A 22,499-nucleotide genomic window follows, 5' to 3' on the forward strand; every position below is an offset into this window, starting at 1 on the left:
CAGGAGATTGCCAAGGGCTGAGATGGCATTGGAGATAGGCATTGCGCCACTCTGTTGTTGGGGGAAACCAATCAATAGTGGGGGTAACAGACCGAGTTGCCAGGTGAAGGAGGCATTCTCCTAGTGGGTTAACTCTGGACTGGCTGCAGGTGTCAAGGCGGGGAGGAGGAGGGAGTACCACGGGTGGAAGGTGTGTGGCCTTATTCGATGAGGTCAAGATGAATGCACCAATGGGCTTGGCAGGCATTGGCAGTCCAGTCAATGCAAGGGCGCTATTAGTTTGGGGGGGGATTTCTCGTTGGATGCAAGCATCACGGGATTGAGGGGATGACCATTGTGGTGGTCCAGAATGCACCGTACACCACGCCGTGTTTTGGTAAAAAGGGAAAAGATAGAAAGGTGGAATGAAGGAAAGAACAAGAGAAAAAAATGAAATGACAGAAAGAAACAAACAGAGGGCATGAAGGGAAGAAAGAGTGAGAGAAATAAAGAAATAGAGACATTGAAAGGGAAAGAAATGGAAAAAGAGATGGGAAGAGACAAGGAAGGAAGAAAGGAATGACAGGAGGAACGAGGAGAGCGAGAGCAGGGAAGAAAAGAAGGAAGTAAATGGGGAACAAATATAGAAAGGAAATAGATTGATAGGTGGAAAGAAAATTCGAAATCAGAAGGAAACATAATTTCAAAGATAGAAAAAGAAAAGAGAAGGAAATGTGCATGTGCTACTTCTGAATTAGTCAGTTTCAGATTTGTGTCATTGCACCTCAGAGTAGACACACGTTTCCTATAGTCAAGTAACTGTTACAGCAGCTATTGCCTCTCATTGAGGTGGAAAGTGTCCTGTGATGATCAGTCCCTTATTGATACTTTGTAACAGGAGCAATGGCTCCACGTGGGGCTGCAGGAAAGATGGCAGCCCCAGTACGATAACTGGAGGGCTCGTTTTTACTTTTTATTTTACACGTCTGTTAGTATTCTCCAAGGCCACTGATAATAATGTTGATGTTTTTAAATAAAATATTTCATGACAGTTTCCCTTTAATGATTCGTATTTCACACCATAGTTTACACCATACCGTACCTTTATTCATTCTAGCCATGGCCATGACCACCCAGTAGCTACGCAGAAGGGGCTCCAAGACCCATTTACTACCTGCATCTTATATTTCTAATTAGCGCCGTCTGCACATTAATCCCCTAAAATTAGCCAGCAACTGCAAGATCAAGGTCATGCCCACTCTATCCAACGCCTGAAATACATATCAAATTAAAATTGCATTATGAGATACGATATAAAGGGTAAACCTGGTAACCCAGTACTCTTTTCTCACCCTTTTAAAGCTGAAGAAAATAAAAGCTATCAACATTTTAAATGTGATCTAGTTTAATAAATGCGTGTATTCATTCTTTCAGGTGCAAGTCGTAGCTCTTAGTGAGCCTAGAGGATGTTCATGGTCGAGAATTGGAATGTCTTATGAATCGTGTGTTCGAAGGGATCAGTAGCTCTTTCCTTGAGGTGTGCGTTTGAATGCTCGTTACTGCGTGTTTTCTCATTTTCCCTCTTTCTAGATCAGCATGCTATCTGAACCACTGCCCACCTTTGCAAACGCACCCCAATGTATACAATCATATTCTCTCTACCTATTTATTTATTTATTGCATTTATAAAGGGCACAAACAGCCCGGAGGCATCGTGGCGCTGTTACACGGAGCGCGGCTTAGTTACAGAGGTATTGCATATTGTGATACATAATGTGGTTACATGGAAGACGATTTGGTTACAGAGGGCTTACATAATGTGATTGCATGAGATATTCTCGCTTGCCAATTGCACTGGGCCATGGTGCGGATGCCAAGAAGGAGGTACTGCACGAATGAGACAGCATTGGCAGTGTAGCTTGCCCCAGATCAGTGCGGGAAAGCTGGCCAAAAAGCCTCCTCTGGCAGACCGACATGCCATTAGTGGCCGAAGCATCAGCAGGGTGGGCTAAGGGGTGGAGAAGGTTGGAGGAGTGCACAAGTAGCATGAGGAAGGCTGCTGAGATGATTCTTGCGGCTTCCGATGAGACGTGCCCCATGACGACCACACTAGTGCAGTTGAAGGAAGAAGTAACACCAGTCTGTGCCCTCACACTACTTTGGTGATGTGGAAATAAACACAGCAAAGCAATGATTCAAAAATTGGCCGGCATGGCCATCCCAATACAGACCATGAAACTGTGGCTCTAATCAGCATTACAAAATATCCCTCAATGAACCCACACTTATTGGGCCAGATCCACTCTACAGCCACTGTGCCACTAAGCTGGCTAATACTAGGAGGTGAGCTGCTGGCTGCAACAGGTACAGAATCTGTGCAGCAACCAATCGTTTCAATGTTGTATTTGAATAGGTTGCAATGAGGCTAGTTACAGGTTTAGCAAGTACATAATGGGAAAGTAACATAAAGGCCCAACTGTCCATGATTCAAAGGTTCCAATTGACTATTTTGTACATGCAAAATGAGTGTGCAAAATATTTGTTAGAAATGTTCCATACTCATTGCATTGTCCTTGTGAATGCATTCCCATCTTCTGCTAATTTGCCCAGTTGAAATGGGCAAACTAATTGAACCACATGCCCATGTTGGATATTGGCATCATCTGTAGCTTTGTACAGTTTGCAAGTACAAAATGGGTAAATAAGTGGCCCAACGTTTCTTTATTCAATAATTTGGATATGCCAATTTTTAAACTTGTGAAAATTATGTTTAATGTCACCATGCACAGTTGTCAAACATGTTACTTATGGACAATTGTCAGAAATGTTACATATCATTATAGTGTCCTGGCAGAAAAATAGTCATGTTCTGAGCATTTGCCATGTGGCACGTGGATAATGGGCAAAAAAGGCAAATCCATGCTAAGTTGCCCATTAAAAAGTCATTTGCATAACGTCCAAGTGAAATTCAACGAAGTTAAGAATTTGTATTTAATTGGACAATAAGATCTGCCAAATAGCAAAGTGAAACGCCCAACCCTCTCTGTGAAGTGGTTTTAAAATGTTCCAAGTTGGGACCAATGTTACTGGCCCAATGTGCTTGAAAATGCATCACTTTCCACTGCATTTTCTCACACGATAGCTCAAAGGAAAAGCCCCCAAATCTTTCAGTAACATTTTCTTCTATTCCTTTGACCAATGTAACAGGCCATCTGTGCTTTACTAAAAACAATACGTGACCCTCATTTCCCAGTAATTCATAGGGGGAATTATATGATATTATATGTCATTTATAATGTGCCTGTACACAAGTGTTTCTAGGCGCAACAAGACAAGGTGGGGAGACAGAGGAAGGACAATACAAACAAGACAAACAATCTTCCTAGGTCTTGTGTCTTTCAGATCGTGCACGTGCGACAGCATGAAGGTGCAGGGGGAAGGGAGAGGGGGTTGTGCAAGGGAGAGGGAAAGGGGAAGTGCAATCAGGGCAGCATTGCTCTGAGTGAGTGCAGCCAGGGGGTATCTGGACTTTGCATCTAATACCTTTCCATCGAATACATTCACATCGAGGGATTTGCATCTAAAAAATATGCATCGAATGCATGTTTTTGGGGGGTAAAGGGTTAATTTTTGTTGTGGTGGGTTTTAAAGGGTTAAAAACGTGTGGTTGAGGGGAACCCCCCCACAAAAAAAGAAAAAAAAATGCATTTCATGCACATTTTTTCGATGCAAAAAATTAGATGTAAATGTCCCTCGATGCAAAAAATTAGATGGAAAGACCATAAACCCATCCAGGGCAGCACGGCTCTCTGTAAGTGCAAGGAGGCATGGGGCTGTAGAGGTTACAGTTACAACCCCTAAGTGCGCGATACCCAGTGATCCTCAGGGGGTAGCCAAGAAACCAGTCGGTGCAGCAGACAGGTAGGTCAGCAGGGGAGAGAGAGAACACAGAGGAGAAAAGGAAGGTCTTGAACAGCTTCCGGAACTTCAGGTGGTCTGGCTCATGTTTGAGAGGGGCAGGGAGGCCATTCCAGAGGGAGGCTCCTGCAGAGGAGAGGGATATATATCCCCCATTCTCTGCCTGGAGAAGTGACTGACCATCAGGGAGTTGGAGGTAGCTGAGCGAAGGGCTTGAGAAGGAAGGTATTTTGGAAGAGAGTGTTGAATGTAGTGCACAGAAAGCCTTGTGGACGACGCAGAGGGTCTTGACCTTGATCCTTGCAGCCACCAGGAGCCAGTGGAGAGATTTCAGGGCTGGAGAGATGCAGTCCCTGGGCTTGAGGCCAAGGATAAGTCTTGCAGTCCTGTTCTGGATCAGTTGCAGAGGTCAGAGAGTAGAGGAAGGCAGATTGAGAAAGAGGCTGTTGCAGTAGTCCAGCCTAGAGAGAACCTGGTCTCTGGAGACAGTGATTTTCTGGGGGGAAGTAAGAAAAGGAAGAATTCCTCTGAGGGGGTGCAGCTGGTAGTGGGCCTTCTTGGCAAGGTCTGTGATGTGAAGAGAGAAGGGCAGAGTTGAATCGAAGGTGACGCCAAGGTTTTTTGCCTCACAGGAAGGTGAGGGAAGAGGGCCCACGGAGGGCGGCCAGAGAGAGAGGGAAAGCGGGAGTAGGGGTCCCAATGAGAAGGATCTCCGTCTTGCTAGCATTAAGGCAGAGATCGTTGGATCTCCAATCATGAATAGCGGATAGACTGTCAGGAATGAGCAACACAGGAGTGTAGGCTGAGCGGAGCCTGAAAGAGAGCTGAGTGTCATCCACAGAATACTGAAAGTTAGAGGGGAAGATATAGATCAGGGGGCCAGAGGGGACAAGTAGACATTGAAGATCCAGGGGGAGAGGTTAGAGCTCTGGGGAACACCAGATGCGGAGAGAGAGGTGTTGGAGAGAAAGGAAGGTGAGGGAAGAGGGCCCACGGAGGGCGGCCAGAGAGAGAGGGAAAGCGGGAGTAGGGGTCCCAATGAGAAGGATCTCCGTCTTGCTAGCATTAAGGCAGAGATCGTTGGATCTCCAATCATGAATAGCGGATGGACTGTCAGGAATGAGCAACACAGGAGTGTAGGCTGAGCGGAGCCTGAAAGAGAGCTGAGTGTCATCCACAGAATACTGAAAGTTAGAGGGGAAGATATAGATCAGGGGGCCAGAGGGGACAAGTAGACATTGAAGATCCAGGGGGAGAGGTTAGAGCTCTGGGGAACACCAGATGCGGAGAGAGAGGTGTTGGAGAGAAAGGACCCAAGTTGGACCTGGGATGGTCGGTCCAGGAAGAAGGAGGTCAACAGCTCCATGGCCTCACCTGTGATACCCAGATTCTCGTGGAGTCCATTGATCAGGATGGCATGATTGACCGTATCAAAAGCAGAAGAAAGGTCCAGTAGGAAGAGGACAGAAGGAAGGCTGGAATCAAGATTAGAGAGCAGATCTTTGTGGATGATCAGGAGAGCAGTTTCCTTGCCTCTGGCTGCTCTGAAGTCAGACTGATGGTCATGGAGATAACCAACAGATTCAGTGTCGAGGGTAAGCTGGGAGATGGGCAACTTTTCCAGGGGTTTGGCCAGGAAATGATTGATAGAGTTCGGGCAATAGTTTGCCGTGCAGGTAGGGTTGGCAAAAGGCTTTTTAAGGAGGGGGTGCACAATGGAGTGCTTGAGGAGGGAGGGGGAAGGATCCAGTGGCGAAAGAGTGATTGCAGAAATCGGCCAAGGCTAGAGCGATGGTGTCAATGTGGTCCTTAAGGGTTCTGGACGAGCAGAGGAGCATCTGTTTGGATGACACTTTCACAGATCGGACTTGTCTAGAAACATCGTCAGGTGTTATCAGAGAGAACGAGGAGAAAGGAGGAGGAGAGGGAGAAGCGGCCAGAGGGTGGCCGAGAGAGGTTGAGGGGGAGGATGATGAGAGCAAAGACAGGAATTACTCCTAAATCACCCAGTGAAGTAATCTTTAAATCCTATCAGTTTTTGACCAGTGTTACTGGTCTTGTGTTCTTATATATATACCATTTGCCACAATATATATGATATGATGTGGCATTTATAATGCACCTGTATACAAGTGTTTCCAGGCGCGATAAGACAAGGAGGAGGAAACAAGGGAGGACAAAATAACGATCTTACTAGGCCTTGTGTCATTCAGATTGCGCAAGTGCAGGGAAGAGGGAAGGGGAGAAGTGCCAGGTGGGAGGGAAAGGGGGAAGTGCAGTTAACTCAAAAGTGCAGGCAGGGGGTGGCTCATAAGTGCCCAGAGAAGGGACTGTAGGGTAGCAGATACAGACCCTTAAGTGCTGGGGAGCCGGGAGGCAGTGCAAGGGCAACTGGACATGCAGGAGCCTGGGCCGAGGTTCAGAGGGTGACCAGTGCGCAGAGCAGTCAGGTGCATCAGCAGGGGAGAGGAAGAGAGGAAGCGGAAGCAAAAAGGAAGGTCTTGAGTTGCTTCCGGAACCGGAGGTGGTTCTGCTCAAGTTTGAGAGAGGCAGGGAGGCTGTTCCAGAGGGATGCCCCAGCCGAGAAGATAGATCTGCCCCCAAATCTCTGCTTGGAGAAGCATCTGACCCTCAGAGAGTTGAAGGTGGATGAGCGGAGAGCTTGAGAAGGAATATGTTTGGGAAGAGAAAGTTGGAGGTAGTGCGGTCCCAGGCCCCAGAAAGCCTTGTGAACGATGCAAAGGGTCTTGAACTTGATCCTTGCAGCCACAGGGAGCCGCTGACGATATTCCAGAACTGGAGAGACACAATCCCTGGGCTTGAGGCCAAGGACAAGTCTTGAAGTCCTGTTCTGGATAAGTTGTAAAGGGTCGAAGAGTAGAGGCAGGAATATTTAGAAAGAGGCTGTCGCAATAGTCCAGCTTAGAGAGGACCAGAGCTCTGGAGACAGCGAGCTTCTGGGGTAAAGTGAGAAATGGAAAAATACCTCTAAGGAGGTGCAGCTGATAGTTTGACTTCTAAGAGACGTCAGAGATGTGAGGATAGAAGGAGAGGGTGGAGTCGAAGGTGTGTTCTTCTGAAATTTCCTTAGGGGAGAGCCATAAAATTCAAGTATAATTTATGCATTAAACGCTTCAACTCCTGGCCAATTTGACTGTCCAAGTGGGCTTAATTAAAATGCAGCATGTGCCACTAAACATCCTGAGGAGAGCTCCAAGCACTCTGTCCTACACATTCTTTGTAAACACCAACTTTGTAAGTTGCCTTGAGCAGAAAGCACTTGGCAGACCCTCCAGCTTATAGCAATTTTGTGGTCCCGCAAAATGCCGCAAAAACGGCCGTTTTGTGCAAAAACAGCATCTTTTTTTTTACATTTTTTTTTTAAGTAATCTGAAAAATTACTGTTATAAAAAAGAGAATCCTCAGGGTGCCAGGTTCTCAACTTTTTTTTTTAATGTTTTTTTTTTCACCTCCTTGATTAAATAAAGTGGCGTTTATGTCAATTTAAAACCGCATCCCTCATTTCCAAGCAAGATGCACTTTTAAATGTGCAGAAATTGTAGGCAACCCTACGCGCACGGGATGTGGGGCTGCCACTGCATGACAGGGTCTTTCCTGACCCTGTCATGCATTTCTTTTAAGGTACAAACCGCTGGTGAGTCGCTTGCATTTCTGTTCCTCAAACAGGATAAAAATACATTATTTGGGTCGCATTTTACAGCGGCAGGCACCTAGAGTGCCTGTCCCTGTGAAAGGCGCTGGGAGCTTGCAGAAAACTGCCGGGAGAGCGATTCTAATCAAAGTACTGCCCATTTTGATGACACAAATCTATCGAATGTTACAATTTGACCAATTTCGTCCAGTACTATTCGATCGATTTTTATAAATACTTAACATGTGTTGCGGGGGTGTCACCCGCTCCCCATGTTCAGTATTTTTAGTCTAGGGTGGTTGCAGAAGTGTTTTCCCCTTTTTCCTCAAAATTGGAGGCGGGGACAGAAAAAAAACAAAATAACGAAGAAGGGACCCTGCGGAGTAGGATCCAACCCGCGTTAGAGGGACGGATCTGGCACCGCAGGGTTGCAGGGGAAGTGGCAGCGACCAAGCAGTTAAGTAAGGGAGGGGGTGGGGTTGTGGTGAAAGATACATTTTGGGTTGTTTGGCTGAAGTGCAAATCAATTCGCAGCAAAATTGACTACGGTCAATTCCGCCGCAAATAATTACACTTCGGTCAAACAACCCAGAACACCATTCAAGGCAGCTGGCCAGCGCACAATTTGCGCTACAGCTCAAGCCTGTGGAAATGCGCCGGTCACCTTTGAGAATAAGGTGACCTGCTCATTTCCAAAAATGGGTTGTCTAAAAATAGCATATCCTCTGTTCTTTTTTTAAATGCCCCATTATTTGAGGAACTGGGTCAAAATCTACATTTACATTTTTTTTCAAAAATGGTTACACTATGAGAGAGAGGGAGAGTGATGGGTGAGATGTGAAATGATAGGCAAGAAAGCAGAGGGAGAGCAGTGGGTGAGAGGAGGAAGTGCTGCACAAGAGAGCAGAGGAAGCAGCGATGCAGTGGGCCCGAAATCTGAGAGCGAGCAGAGGTACAGAAAGTAGAGGGAGCGTGTGGTCAGTGAGCCAGAAAGCAGAGAGGAAGCGGTTGGCCAGAAAGAGGCAGTGAGCTGCAGATTGGGAAAAAAGATTAGGGAAGAATGTGATAGAATGGGAGAAAAGATGCAAGATGCAGAAGCAGCACAAAAGAATGAAGGACTGTATATTGAGGGAGGAATTGTAGAGTGTAAGGTGTGAGTTGGGAGTATGATTTGGAGTGTGGCAGGGGCTGGGCAGTGCACATTGTGACTTGACAGTGTGACATAGCACGTGAGTATTTGTATGACAGAGTGAGAGGTTAAGGAATGTAAGTTGTGATGGAGAGTTGGTGAGAGGTGTGTTGGTGAGAGAGGTGTGTGGGTCTTTGGGGATTGGAGAACATAGAAGGGGAATATTTTCATCATTATAATTGATAATGATCAATTTAGTTAATACTATTAAATAGGCATTAACATTAAACCAGAAATGTAGCCAAATCAAACACTGTTCTGCCAAGCCAGAGACATCTGGGACTCTTCCTATTAAATTAATACAAAAGATACATAATAATGATACCCAGGCTCTCTTGTAGCCTTGCACTCTGCCTATTTCCTGCAATGTGGCAATCTTACACCCTCCAGTTAATACAAAATGTCCTGCAAAAATGCCGCAATAAATAAAGGTTTGTGCCGCATAATTTGCCATTTCATGCCGCAAAATCCTGGAAGGTCTGACTTGGTCTAGTTTACTGTTAATTCCTGCACATTAACATAGCCTCTTCGCAATATGAAGTTTCTTCAAGGTATAATTTGTGTTGAAATCGTTTTTTTCCACAAACTGATCGCTGATATGTTCCATAGAACTAAGGATGTTGCTCGCCGTCCATATGATACTGATATTTTGCTTATTATCCACAAAAGGTTGGTGCCCCCTGGTCTATTAGATATAGTGCCCATGAACCCGGGCAGACTGTACAAAGAAAGAGGACTCAAGAAAGAACCAGTGTAAGGATACTCATAGTCATCTAATGAAATCTGCCAAAGAAAGCAGATTCACTCACACTGAAAACCTTGAAAAAAATGAGGATATTACGGAAATCACACTGAGGCGAAATAGGATGTTAGAGCAACAAAGGCTACAATAATGCTTAGCAAAGAAATGAGGAGAAAGGATAACATAAAAATAACCTGTTCATAACCAAAAACAAAAGTGAAGACCTCTTACTGAATTTGAATAGTCCGTCCCAGGAATCGCAGAACTCTTTCCACGGTCTTGGGAGAATTGGGCGGAGCCATTTGGGTATTGCACCTGCATACATGGTGGTCTTGAACATGCTAAACATCAGCTCTAGTGCCTCGATGTACTCCACCGTCTTCTTTGGGACCTCGTTTTCCAAACAGCCCAAACGGCACTCGTAGAGTATGGTAGCCACACCTAAGAAAGGATGAAGAAGAAATCATAGTATTTCATCTTAGCTACACATGGCTAGCATGCCTGCAACTTTCAGAGAAACAAATGTGTGTTTTCAAATTATAAATACAGTCAGAACTGGTCCACCCATGATTAGCTCATCCTGGACTATGGAAATGACCAATCAGAATCTAAAGTGTATTTAACGTACTCTGAAAGACTTGGAGAGGCTAAAACATGTTTCTTCCACTTAAAGGAGTATTACAAATTCCTGGATCACATTATTACACATATATAATAATAAAACATATATATCGTTATATATTATTATTATTATTATGGGTATTTATTGAGCACGGTCCTAGCTTTGGGAAGCAATCTGGGGATTGGTGCATGCTGAGCGAATCCTTATCGCTCAAAATATCTGTCATGAGACGAGTTGGGTTTGGGGGTAGACAGGGGTGCAAAGCCCAATGCAGGCAAAGGGTTAAGGCTGGGAAAGATGCATTAAGGACATTCAAGCACATAAAGGGATTCACTACAGAACAAGAGAGACATTTTGCAGTAAAAAAGGAATTACCTTCATGGGGATTCAGGTGCTCTTATTTTCCATTACCCTTAGATCCAGAAGCTATCCCTCCTTCCTAACCTGTTAGGACAGATTACCCAGTAGGAATGTACTTGGAGAAAGGTGACAGAGCATGCAGGATATCTTCGAGCAAAAAGATCATGTATTAGTTACTGGCCAAAAAAAGCGTCCTGTGCCAAAGAATCATCCAGGTCATGATGCTGACAAACCACAAAGGAAGTAGCCAGAGAGGCCGATTCTGTGATGCTCACATGCCTTTGGAAAGCTACAGACACTGCCCTGGTTCAGGTGGAAGGTTAATGTAGTCTCGTGGGTACAGGGAGACCATGGAAAGCCTTAAAACCATCTTGTCAGCTAGTAAGGTTCATTGCAGGAACGAGCCTGCAACGTAATCACCCACCGAGCAGAAGTGACCACAACCAGAAAAACTGTTTCCCAACAGAGGAGGTCAATGGTGCAGGAAGGCAAAGTTTCAAAAGTCTTCCTCACAAGCAGATCTATAGCCCATTTCAACTGCCATTAAACCGGACAGTGATGCTTAGCAGCATCTTCTGCAAGGAGAAATCTCTATGGATAGGCTCCACCAGTGGACGGATGTTTATATGAATCCATCTTATTTTGCTAAGGCAGTTTCGTTTAGTTTTTATAATTATAGTTAGAAAGGATGTGCCAGACAAATATGACATGAAAGACATACCATTGTCTTCGGCCGTAGTCAATAGACTGGTCTTCTTCTCCAAAGCCCATTGACAACACCTCACCCATTTGATGCTGCACTGTTTCCATATTGGTTTTTTGCTGCACATATAATCAGAATATCGCACACTAAAATCCACTCCTGAAACAAAACTAGCTGGGGTGCAAAGCTGCCACGTTGGGCAATGGTGTGGAGTTGTGTTGGGTCAATCTTTCTCTCGAGACAGAAAGTCTTCCCACATACGAATATCCAAGAAATCTCTATCCGACAAGGAAAAGTAGATCCGAGCGCAACCTGTTCGGAAACATTGCAAATATTGATGAGTTCTTGCCATGCTGCAACATTGGAAGTACTGGAGGTGGTTAAATAGGGGGAGATGGGTACCAGGACGCATAAAATGATGCTTGCATACCTGGCAAAATTCTATACCGACAAAAGGAAACATCTTTTGATCAATTTTTAGCCCAGCTACTAGAAGAGCCGGAATACAAGAGTATTATCTGGGTTCTCTCGCCTTCTGGTTGTCACCACCCACATAGACCCCTTGAGTTTGTTTTACCCTTAATACACAGCCTTGCATGTAGTAATACACAGCCTTGCATGTAGTAATACACAGCCTTGCACGTAGTAGCAGAGGCAACCAGCAATGAAAAGGAGCGGTGAGAGTTTTTAGGTAGAGGACACATGTTGTGTTTCACCAGTTTGGTGCTGCATAGCTGCAGCTTTTATTCTGCAGTTCAAGGCTGGGGCATACGTGTGAACTTAGTACCTTTCTTTGTGCATGAATGACAATTGTGCTGCGCGTGGGATTAGCCTTGGCAGGTGGTGGTCAGTTGGTAGCACTGTAGATCAACCAACAGTAGCGTTCAAGTCATGCTCCTGTCTATATAGTCCTTTCTCCACTCAGAGGCAGTCCCGCTTTAGAATTTTTAATTGGTTTATACAACAGAGATAGAAAAAAAAGGCCCAGGAAAAAGTAGGTGCTATGAAAACTGTGGACACACAGGATGTCCAACTGAAGGGGCTTGCCTACTTGATGCGCTAGAGTTCATAGGACCGGCCTCCCAACAGAAATGTAAAATTAATATTGGGGCAAACATGATTGCTTTAAGGCCTACTGCAAACATTATCAGCCACAGGGAGCTGATATGCTCTGCAAATGCACCTATGGAGAAACGTATAGAGCTTCACTTCCACTGGGCTTCGCCAATGCAGATCACAGAGGATTAGAAGAATGTACTTCAGCAAAGTGGCGCTCTCAGCAACAAATCCGTCCAGGGGTCATGCTCCTTGCGTGGAGGAAAAAGCATGCACAAAATGCATGATTTTCACTGTAATCACATGTGTATTCATTTGCATGGCAGTGAGGGGCAGAGAATGGAATGTCTCTTTCCGCCACCCCGGTCATCTATGCCATACAAATGTGCTAGTATTTATGCCACCATAGTATTTTCATGCTAGCGCAAATACTTTGGATTCCTATGCAATCCGATGTATATGCTGCTTGCCATGCGTCAAGGGCAATCAGCATTTACTCATTTTGTACTATGAAGTGCAAAAAAACACAAGGCATACATGCAATTACGCCTACCTTTACACCTCTATTTTGCACTTCGTAATGCGAATGAGAAAAACTGCATGGAGGGGACCTCTTTGCACTTAAGTGCAAACATAGCAGGCTGCCTCCGTTACTTTTTACGCTTTTAAAGAAAATGACTTCCTCTGAGGTGTTATAACGGCAATCTTCTGCAGACAAGACACAAATCTCTCTGAAAGTTAATGGTAATTCCCACACTTTCACGCACTGGGACACTCAAACAAAGCGTGCCTGGAGGAAAGAAAGATGTCTGATTTTATTCTTAATACCCCAAAATGCTTTTAGGCCACTCCCACATGTCCAGGCGTCTGTCCATACCTAACAACTTATAAGCCCTATTTATTTGGTTCCATGTGATAATGTCCCCGCACAAATGTCGCCATGCAAGAATGTTTTTTAATGGAACGGGGGACACCCATGCAACCCCCGTTCTCATTTACCCCACACATTGTCCCCATATATAATGTCGCCTATGCCGTTTCCCGGCGACTATATTTATGCTGGCATATATGGGGACAATATTACCTGATACCATTTATTTGTGGTTTCTCAGGTTCCCTAGGTTGCAGCTGTGGTGAGGAATGCATGCCACACCCTGCTTCTTTGCCTGAAGAAGGTCCTCAAGCCGATGACAGTATTTGCCAGCACATGAGCAATACACTGTGGAGCTCATTTTCATAATGGAGTAGATAAGAAACATGCGTAAAACGCCTATGCATGCTTTTTACTCTTCTCCACAGTTTCGTCGATTTGCATGACAGAGCTAGGGCATGGAACGGCATTGTATTCTCATGAACGCCATCAGCTCCGCCATGCAAATCTGCATGCAGTTATGTCAGCATCATGGTGCAGATGTAATAGATTCCTGTGGAATGTGCATGCTTTTTACACCAGCTAAAAGCAGGCAGATTCCATGGGAATCCATTGTATACGCTACCTGGCATGAGTAAATGGCAGGTGGCATGTACATATGCTGCATTATGAAGCACAAAGAAGGCACAAAGGTAGTCCCGCCAGTTTTAACTCCTCTTTACAGATCGTAGTGAAAATTACAAGAATTGCACAAAGGCAACCTGTTTGCACATAGGTGCAAACATATCAGGTCCAATATGTGCAATTAATGGGGACTTGAAAAATGACTTACTCTGTGGTTAGTCCACTGCAATTAACCACACTCAACACCTGCATACCTGACCAAGTACCATAATAAACTGCAGGGGGCTCCATATGGTGCACGGTGTCAGGTGCTCAGCATCAAATCTTCATTTTCTTATTTTCAATTTCTCTTTACTGCATTACTGTTTTTTGCTTTATTTCTTTGGCACATTAACTATATGTTTAAGACCATTTTGGCTATCAATGTTGATAGGTAGATGTTTATGTACAATCTCCTCTACATGTGAGTCCCCCAGCACTTATTGCTGGACTACTGGATTTGTGGTCTGTGCCACTGAGTGAATGGGAACCTTTTCCACACTCACTCATTCTTTTACCCTATCTTTTGGGATACTTTGTATTTCTTTTTATACCTTATGCTTTGAGTTATACTTTCCTCCAAGTTTTCTGACATCTGTCTTTAGACTCTTGCATCACACAGCACTATCTGTGCAGTGCTGCTGGTAGCCCCTTGGGCTTACCTTTCTATTTCCTGTTATAGGGGGATATGTTTATTCTTCCTTTCTTTTATATTGTGAGATCAGCACACCCCACCTTATGTGGAGAGCTGAGGGGTTACACTGTATCCCCTTTCCCACTGCTCCTGTAACTTTTTAATTACAGTGACAAGCTAATCTGAATGGCTGGTGGCAGTGGTTTTATCTTACCTACCTTTGTGCAATTGTTACTCCCAGGCTGTACTTATAGCCGCAGTCGTGCAGAGAAGGGTCACCATTGACCCAAAATGGTGACTATGTTCTTTTTATTTGCTATTTCTTGGTTGCTTGTCCCTTCTTGGTGCTTCTGCTGTGCTGGGTGGGGGGTTTGACTTTTGTCTTCTGAAGAAATTATTTGGGGAGCCCAGCAAGGCTCCAGTATGCCTGTGAGGACAGGAAATGGGGGCAGACTCTGAAACTCTGATGTTCTTTGTCTTCTGGTGTGCCTGCCTGGAGCCAGTTCCAACTGGGGGGCTGGCTGTCCAATTAGGTCAGCCACCACCCAGGGTTTCAATGGTGCATGGGTGCTGATTGGCTGGGTTCCTGAATAAGAGGCATGGATGCTGAGACTTAAGACAAGCTGACCCCTGCAACAGAAGAACTGATGAGGAGGAAGAGGAGAAATGTCTGCAGCCACTTACAGATGACCGGAGAGGCCCTCTGAGTAACCACTGCTATCTGACCCTTCTTCCAAGCATCAGAAGAGCCCCGAAAAGGACGACTCTCTCCCTTAGACTAGTGGTTCAAATCAGTCTATCGATGAGCTGCATTTTGAGCAATCCCATGATGAGTTGTGACCTTCACAGGCTGCAAACCGCCAATACTCTGGGACCTGTGGCCACTGTTGAGTGCATAAACCTCCGAAGATTGAATCCTTCCCAAACTTTAGCGGACTTCTTCCAGACCTCCAGAGGCAAGATTCCACTCCTTGAAATCCCCTCACCAGAGTGCTGGACCGAGAAGGAGAGACGAATTGACCAGGCGATAATCATTCTTCACTGGTGTCTTGAAAAGGGTGCCAAAATCACAGAACCCTGAATAATCCTTTGTCTGAAGCCTCTTCACTCACCTGCTGCTGCAATATCCATTCCAGTGTTCCTTCTTTCGTCTGCATGACCACGAATCCAGTGACACTGTCTGCTGGTGCTGCACCGTGGGGGCATCATGGTGCATCCACATATTCACTCCTAAGGTACTGTGAGACTCTTGGTAGAATTAACTAGAGTTCCTTTGCTGCTCCTGTGTTGCTGGAGTGCTGATTCATGTGGTTGGGAGCTTGCCCAGGTACGTTCGCCTAGGCCTAATGCCTGTGAACCTACAGGGAGGCTTCTTTGAGGTCCCTGACCCTTTTTTCCAACCAAAGGTGTTACTTACTTGCTACAGAAGACTTCCTCTGGAACTTTTGAACTTTCTAGAGCTTGTGCCTACCTGTTTTTCCCTCAAATCTAATTCTGAGACACTCATTACTAGATAGAGATGGACTTCAAAAGTGTTAGGCCTCTGTGAAGTAATTACAAGTATTTATCTGCTTTATGTTGATTTTGTTTCATCCATTTGTACCTGACACAGATATTCTGAAAGGTGATTACAAATGTTTTACTTACGTTTGAATTGCATACTGCATTGGGTTTAAAAAAAAATACTTATTGTGTGTTATAGTACTTACCTTGCTGAATAATTACTTACCTTAGTATATATATATATAAAAGAAACTATTATTTGTATATACATTTCAGTGTGTCAGTGCTTCTTTGTCTATTCTCTAAATGCTGTGTACGGCCTAAGATAAGCCTGGCAGATCAGCCGATGCTACCAACAAACCCTGTGTGGTTCAGGCCTATACTAAGAGTTTTAGCCCTGTGTCCCAAGTGTGAGTCTTCACAAGTCCTACAATCGGTGGACTTTTGTAAAAAAAAAAATCCCTAACAATTGTGATATATATTATTGTTTGCTTGTCTTAAAACTGTGATTTAACTAAGGATCATGTTGTATACAAATACTATTTCCTGATTGTCTCTACAGCATGACTTAGTCGGCCTCTTGTTCTAGAGAGATCAGTGTGTGTGGTGATGGTTTTTTAATGCATTTCTATTACCAGTATTTGTATTGTTTGCCAGTGTTAGGAATATGTATCATGTTTATGCTGCATCCCCTTTCCTAGTGAAACCCCCAGCACGTTTTGCTGGACTTCTGGACCTTTTTCTTTCTATCCAGAATGAGTGGAGCCTTTTTCCACTCAATCATTCTTATTTGCTCTGTCTTTTGGAACTCTGTTCTCTGTGGTTTACCTTTACTATGGTGTCTACTTTCCTCCATATCTATTTTAAGGCATCTGTGTTTTACTTTTGCAGCACACAGCTCCCTGTGGGCAGTGTTGCTGGGAACCCTTTGGGTTCTCCTTTGAGATTCTTTCCTTATCCTTATTAACTACGGTTCCTAAAACGTTATACTATGAGAAATTGCCACACACCACCTTATGTGGAGTGCAAAGGGGATACATAGTATGCCACTTCTCTCTGCTCCTGTGACTTTTTAGCCACATAGACAATGCTCTAGTTATCACTGGTGGTAGAGGACGTCTTCTACCAACTATTGTGCTACCTTTTACCGCAGCCTGTATTCACAGTCTCGGTTGTGCACAATAGGGTCACCTATGTTCCAACACGTTGGCTCCTTTCATTTTTGACAATTTCTAGGGTGGATGTCCTTTGTTAGCCCTTATTCTACCATTCTCTGTGTGTGTGTTTTGACTTTGGCAACACCCTTTGGTGTCCCCGCCTAGGCACCAGCATATCTGGGCAGGCAGAAAGTAGGGGAGGAGTTTTTCACTCCCCTGTCCTTTGTCTGCCCGAGTGCCTGAATCGAACCAGTGCCCACTGGAGGGCTTGCTGGCCTGAATGTAAACTGGTGAGAGAGATTGCAGGTTCCTGAGGTGAAAGGCAAGTTGACCAATGGAAACTGAAGTAACCAAAGAAGAAGACGACCACAGACGCCTGCATCACTGTGAATCGACCACTGCTGTCCGGACGCCGAGTTCTAATCGACAGAGGAGCTCCAAAGAGGATGAGTCCTTCCCTTTCGCTAGTGGGACCAACCAGTCCTGAGACCAACTACAATTTGAGCCATCTCCCGGAGTGCTGTGCCTTTCTAGAGCTGCAGACAAGGACATCATTTCACCAAAATGCCAGGGGTAGCGGAAGTGACATCACATGACCCTCAACCTCTGATGACATCATGGGAAGTGACATCATTTGACCCCACCTTCCAAAGTGACATCATAGGAAGCGATGCAACATAGCCTTTCACCCCTTGACAAAACAAGAAGCAGCATCACATAGCATTGTTCGTAAGTACACTATGAAGAATATGGTTACAATATCACTATAATGTGATATACATTTCATACAAGAGTGGGTCGCCATATATATCATTAAGATCAGTGTGTATAGGCCCATATTACCAAATTACTGTGAATGCAAGCAGATGTCCATGGCCAAATGATAATGATGTGTTATTATATAGCACTTACGCTTAAGCGCTTTATATAGAACAAATATACATACAATATCACCCGACCTGGGTTGGTACTCATTTATCGACCTCAGAAGGATGAAAGGATGAGTTGAGGTGTTTAAGAAAAGACAAAATCAGTGACTCAACCCCCAAGTGTGCCTGAAATAAACCTTTAATGAGTCTAGCAATTATTGTATAGAATTCCAGAAAGACAAATTATTTGGTGTTCCTATTCTTTCTTATTTAGGGTCACTGCTCAAAGGGTTAGACATGTGGAACCCCTATTCTTTTTTTTGTATTCTTTTTTTCTAAAGAGGCCTGAACAAGAAAGCCAGCCACTCCAGAAGCAAAGAGCCACATGGCGCTGGCCACAGCCCAGGACCTTGCATAAAAACTAGGGGTAGTAAGGAGACAACTGGGGTAACAAGAGAGACCTCAGGGGGTCGCAGTTGCGACACCTGGCGACCCCTAAATGACGTCATTGCCTCCTTTCCCAATTTGCATCTTCAGTTCCAAAAAGTCTTAGCCTTGCCTAATCTTTTCTGTATGATATGATATGGCATTTATAACGTGGCTATAGACAAGTGTTTCAAGACGCGATGAGGCAAGGGAGGGGAAACAGAGGGAAGACAGAGACAACGATCCTACTAGGCCAGGTGATATTGAGATCGCGCAAGTGCAGGGGAGGGGGAAAGGGAAAAGTGTGGGGCAAAGGGTAGGGGGAAGTGCAGTACATAGAATAACAGTAAAATAAATAAAGACAATAAATAAAAGTGCGGCCAGCTGTTCGTAAGTGCAACGGTAAGTACAGACATCAGGTGTCAAGTGGAAGTAGGGGTTGAAGGGATTCAGAAATAGTCCCCAAGTGCAAGGGTTGCTAGGGGGGCAGTGCAGGTGTGCAACTGGCAGGGAGGGGACATGGCCCCGAGATCAGAGGCTAACCAAGTAACCAGTGCAGTTTCAGATTCAGAGTTTCAGATTCAGCCAGGAGATCAGCAGGGGAGAGGAGGAGAAAAAGCAGAAGCAAAGAGGAAGGTCTTGAGGTGCTTCCGGAACCGGAGATGGTTCTCATCAAGTTTCAGAGAGGCTGGGAGGCTGTTCCAGAGGGAGGCCCCAGCAGAAGAAAGATATCTACCACCAACTCGCTACTTGGAGAAGCGACTGACCATGAAGGAGTTGGAGGCGAACGAGCGAAGAGCTCGAGGAGGAAGATATTTAGGAAGAGAGAGTTGAAGGTATTGAGGTCCCAGGCCCCAGAAGGCCTTATGGACAATGCAGAGGCTATTGAACTTAACCCTTGCCGCCACTGGGAGCCAGTGCAAAGATTTCAGTCCTGGAGAGATACGATCCCTGGAGTTGAGGCCAAGGACAAGTCTTGCAGCCCTGTTTTGTATGAGTTGCAGAGGGCGGAGAGATGTGGTGTTGTCACAATAGACCACATACCGATTCATTTCCTATCGAAAGTGACATTTGATGCCAATACCTATGTATTATATGCACCCACAAAGAAGATGCCCCCACCCTTTTTGCACCTTTTCCAGAGTAATCCACAACCTTGAAATATTGGCTCCTATTACACCCAAGGCCCTTGCCACAGCAGGAGCTATCCCATCCACTTTACCTAACTTTAAATCTAAGAATTCAGTGGTCATCAGTCCCCCAAGTGTTCCACCACTCTCATGTCTGTAATACAGTCCCTATTTGTAAGAATGAACAGACTCCTTGAAAGCGGGATCAAGAAAGCCCAGATATCTAATTTCTAAAAAATGTATTACCCATTATGCAAAAATGTTTTAATGTCAATATGGCATCCCTCACCCCCATAAACCTACTTAACTTCCCGATTTCTTTCTCGCCATTCCCTCTCCTTCCTCTAAAACTACTTCAAGATAATGCTATGTTTTGCAAGCTTTATTTTTTTGAGTCTTTATTTTGACACAGTCAATATTTTGTGCACCTATATGTATGTATATATGGGATTTATAAAGCACAAACCTAGCTGCAAAGCAACAGAGTGATGTTCAAATCCAGGGCTTTACAAGCAGGTTGCAGGGGTAGCAGATAGGCTGGGATAGGTAGGGTGGAGCGAGGGACCTCCAGAGGGAGAGAAAAGGGGTTCAGTGAAGCAATCAGAAAGATGTTCTTTAAAGAGTGTGGTCTTCAAGTCCTTCCCGGTGTGTGGGTGGAGTGGGAGACTCTTACTGTTCTTCGTAATTTTCACTGTTCACTTTGTCCTGTCACCATGGAAAAACTGCACTGGCATCAAATTGACTAGATAGTTCTTGAGTATTATCCACGGGATGGCTTATCAATAACACTCTGATAATAATCAGGAAAGATTCAAATTCTCCATGTGCAGATTTGTGCCACTCTACAAAAACGGGAAAGAATGATCCCTAAGAATTTCTATAGGCGAGGGGCGCTATGCTACAAGCTGAGCGTTAACAAAAGCCTGTTGAAATCCTAGAGGAAATGGGAGACATGTTAAGTATGTCATGTCATGCAACTGGTTAATTAATTAACTTTTCTGTAACACTCTAATTACCGGAGACCAGTCTCTGGGATTCAAACCTGTGTTGCTCTGCGGTGTCTTGCTTCTAAGACAAAGGAGTGGCCCCTGAGCTATCCTCCCAGCCTGGTTATTCGTTTATTTCCTATGAAAAATTGATCTCACAAGCATTTGAATGTGGATGCACCCCAGTTTATACCAAACAGTTTAATGAAAGTGACCACTGAACTCTCTTGTATGGAATAGTATTAATGCACCAAGGTGAAATAACACTGTTTAATACTGAGGCTGGTTACAGCACATTGAAACGTAAGCACTTGAAGGTGTCATGGACTCAGGGGATTCATGAACCCAGGTTTTGGGGCCTTACCTTCCATGGAGTACTTGAAGAAGAGATCGTTGACATTGGTCACTGTCTCGCCGTCTTCGTCTTGGCTTCTGAGGGTCTCAATTCTTTTAATCAAGTCTGCGATTACTTCATTGACTCCCTCTGAAAAGATCGCCACGTCCTTGGGTCTGAGGATTTTCTGTCGCAGTACACTCCTCATCTTTAGCCACTTCTCACCTTCCCTGGAATAGAAAACAATCACTACAATGATTAAAATGGGGCTAGTATATTAGGAAGATTAGTGGAACAAGAAGAGCAAAATACCCTTGAAAGAGGGATGAAAGCCCAATGTTGACACATAGCTGTCTATGGTCTCCGCAGTAATGCCCCCTGTGGTAGGAAAGTGGACTTTTTTTTAAAGAAAGTGAACAGAAATAAGAGCATTGTTGCACATGCCTACGCCCTATGCCTTCCACAGCATATGTGAACATGTGTGGTCCTGTTACACCTCAATTTTGAAGATCGCTGCTAAGAAAAAGGAAAATCAAACAGGGACTGCATGGATGGTGGCAGGTTGTGTTTCTCAATGCATGGTAAACTTAGAAAGAACAATTGTTACTGTGAGAAACCTGAAGGTGTCTGTCATCCAGGTGGCCAGGACATGGCCATCGCTATTGGATCCAGTTCCTGGGGGTGGACCGGTGAGGGAGGATCACCTGGATGAAGAGTCTTCAGGCAGTGGAAGTGGGACACCGATGGGTGAGACAAGGTATCCCCTTCCTTATGACACCTTTTCCCCATCCTGCCTAGCAGGATATTTAAAAACTCTACCGCCCCTTTTCCAACACGAACACTTTCTTACACCGTGAGCAACAACGCACTAAGACCCTAGCTGGTTACATGACATGTCCCAACACACGGGTCAGGCAGAGTCAGGCAATTGACGACAATGCACACCTGACCGCCCTTTCCCTTTCCCATAGGAATAAAAGGCAGAGCCCGAGAGCACACTCGGAGCAAGGCTGACTGTACCAGGCAAGACATGAAAGGACATCAAGGGGGGAGTTGCCCTTGCACTTTTCAACCCAGGCCCACAAAGCCTCAGATAAAGAAAACGCATGACCGGGAATCGCAGCTGGCGATTGGTGTGACAGATGTCAGTGGTACATGGAACCCAACGACACTGATAGCCAGGGCGGGGAGACGCGGTTCCCATCGTGGTACCGTCCTGGATTCCAGCTGTAAAGAAACGCCAACGAGTCAGCACAGCCGGTAAGCCGAAGAACCTGATAGGGGACCAGACTGTGTTAGACTCAAGGTTGCAGTGGCAACATTAAGAAGATTAATAGACCGAGGTCTTTTGTTGTGAACGAACTTGGTACCAGAGATAGAGTGGTCTGGCACCACGTGAGCACCCATTCGAAGGTCTCTAGCTGGTACCCCTCTCCTGAACAAAGAGAATGTGGAACCGCAAAAGTATTAACACTGCAAATATCAAGAGGCCATAGGGAAGGCCGGCACGAGGTGTCAAGGGTCAAGCCAAACCCCTTGTACAATCGAAGTCCTTGACAAGGTGCAGAAGTTTTGACAATTGTGAAACCGACTGAGGGAGTTATGAAACAGGCATTTGCGCCTGGCTGAGGGGCACACCGTGCAAACTGTAATATGGCAGGCCATACTTGCCATAGGACTAACAGAGTGACCCGGCAAGAGGTGA

The 22,499-nt window shown here is 45.0% G+C and overlaps 1 protein-coding gene across 2 annotated transcripts in view; it reads right to left on the bottom strand.

Annotated features, from left to right (window-relative positions):
- CYP27C1 (cytochrome P450 family 27 subfamily C member 1) overlaps positions 1–22,499 on the bottom strand; it is a 111,523-nt gene that overhangs the window by 41,316 nt on the left and 47,708 nt on the right. For both annotated transcript variants that reach the window (XM_069616792.1, XM_069616793.1), the window contains exons 3-4: positions 20,825–21,024; positions 9,712–9,921 (exon numbers count right to left, since the gene is read on the bottom strand). In XM_069616792.1, coding sequence (XP_069472893.1) covers positions 9,712–9,921; positions 20,825–21,024 — 410 coding nt within the window. The remainder of the gene's footprint in view (positions 1–9,711; positions 9,922–20,824; positions 21,025–22,499) is intronic.

Source organism: Ambystoma mexicanum, chromosome 9 (genome assembly GCF_040938575.1).
Source record: "Ambystoma mexicanum isolate Mex_15411 chromosome 9, UKY_AmexF1_1, whole genome shotgun sequence".
NCBI classification, from domain to species: Eukaryota; Metazoa; Chordata; class Amphibia; order Caudata; family Ambystomatidae; genus Ambystoma; species Ambystoma mexicanum.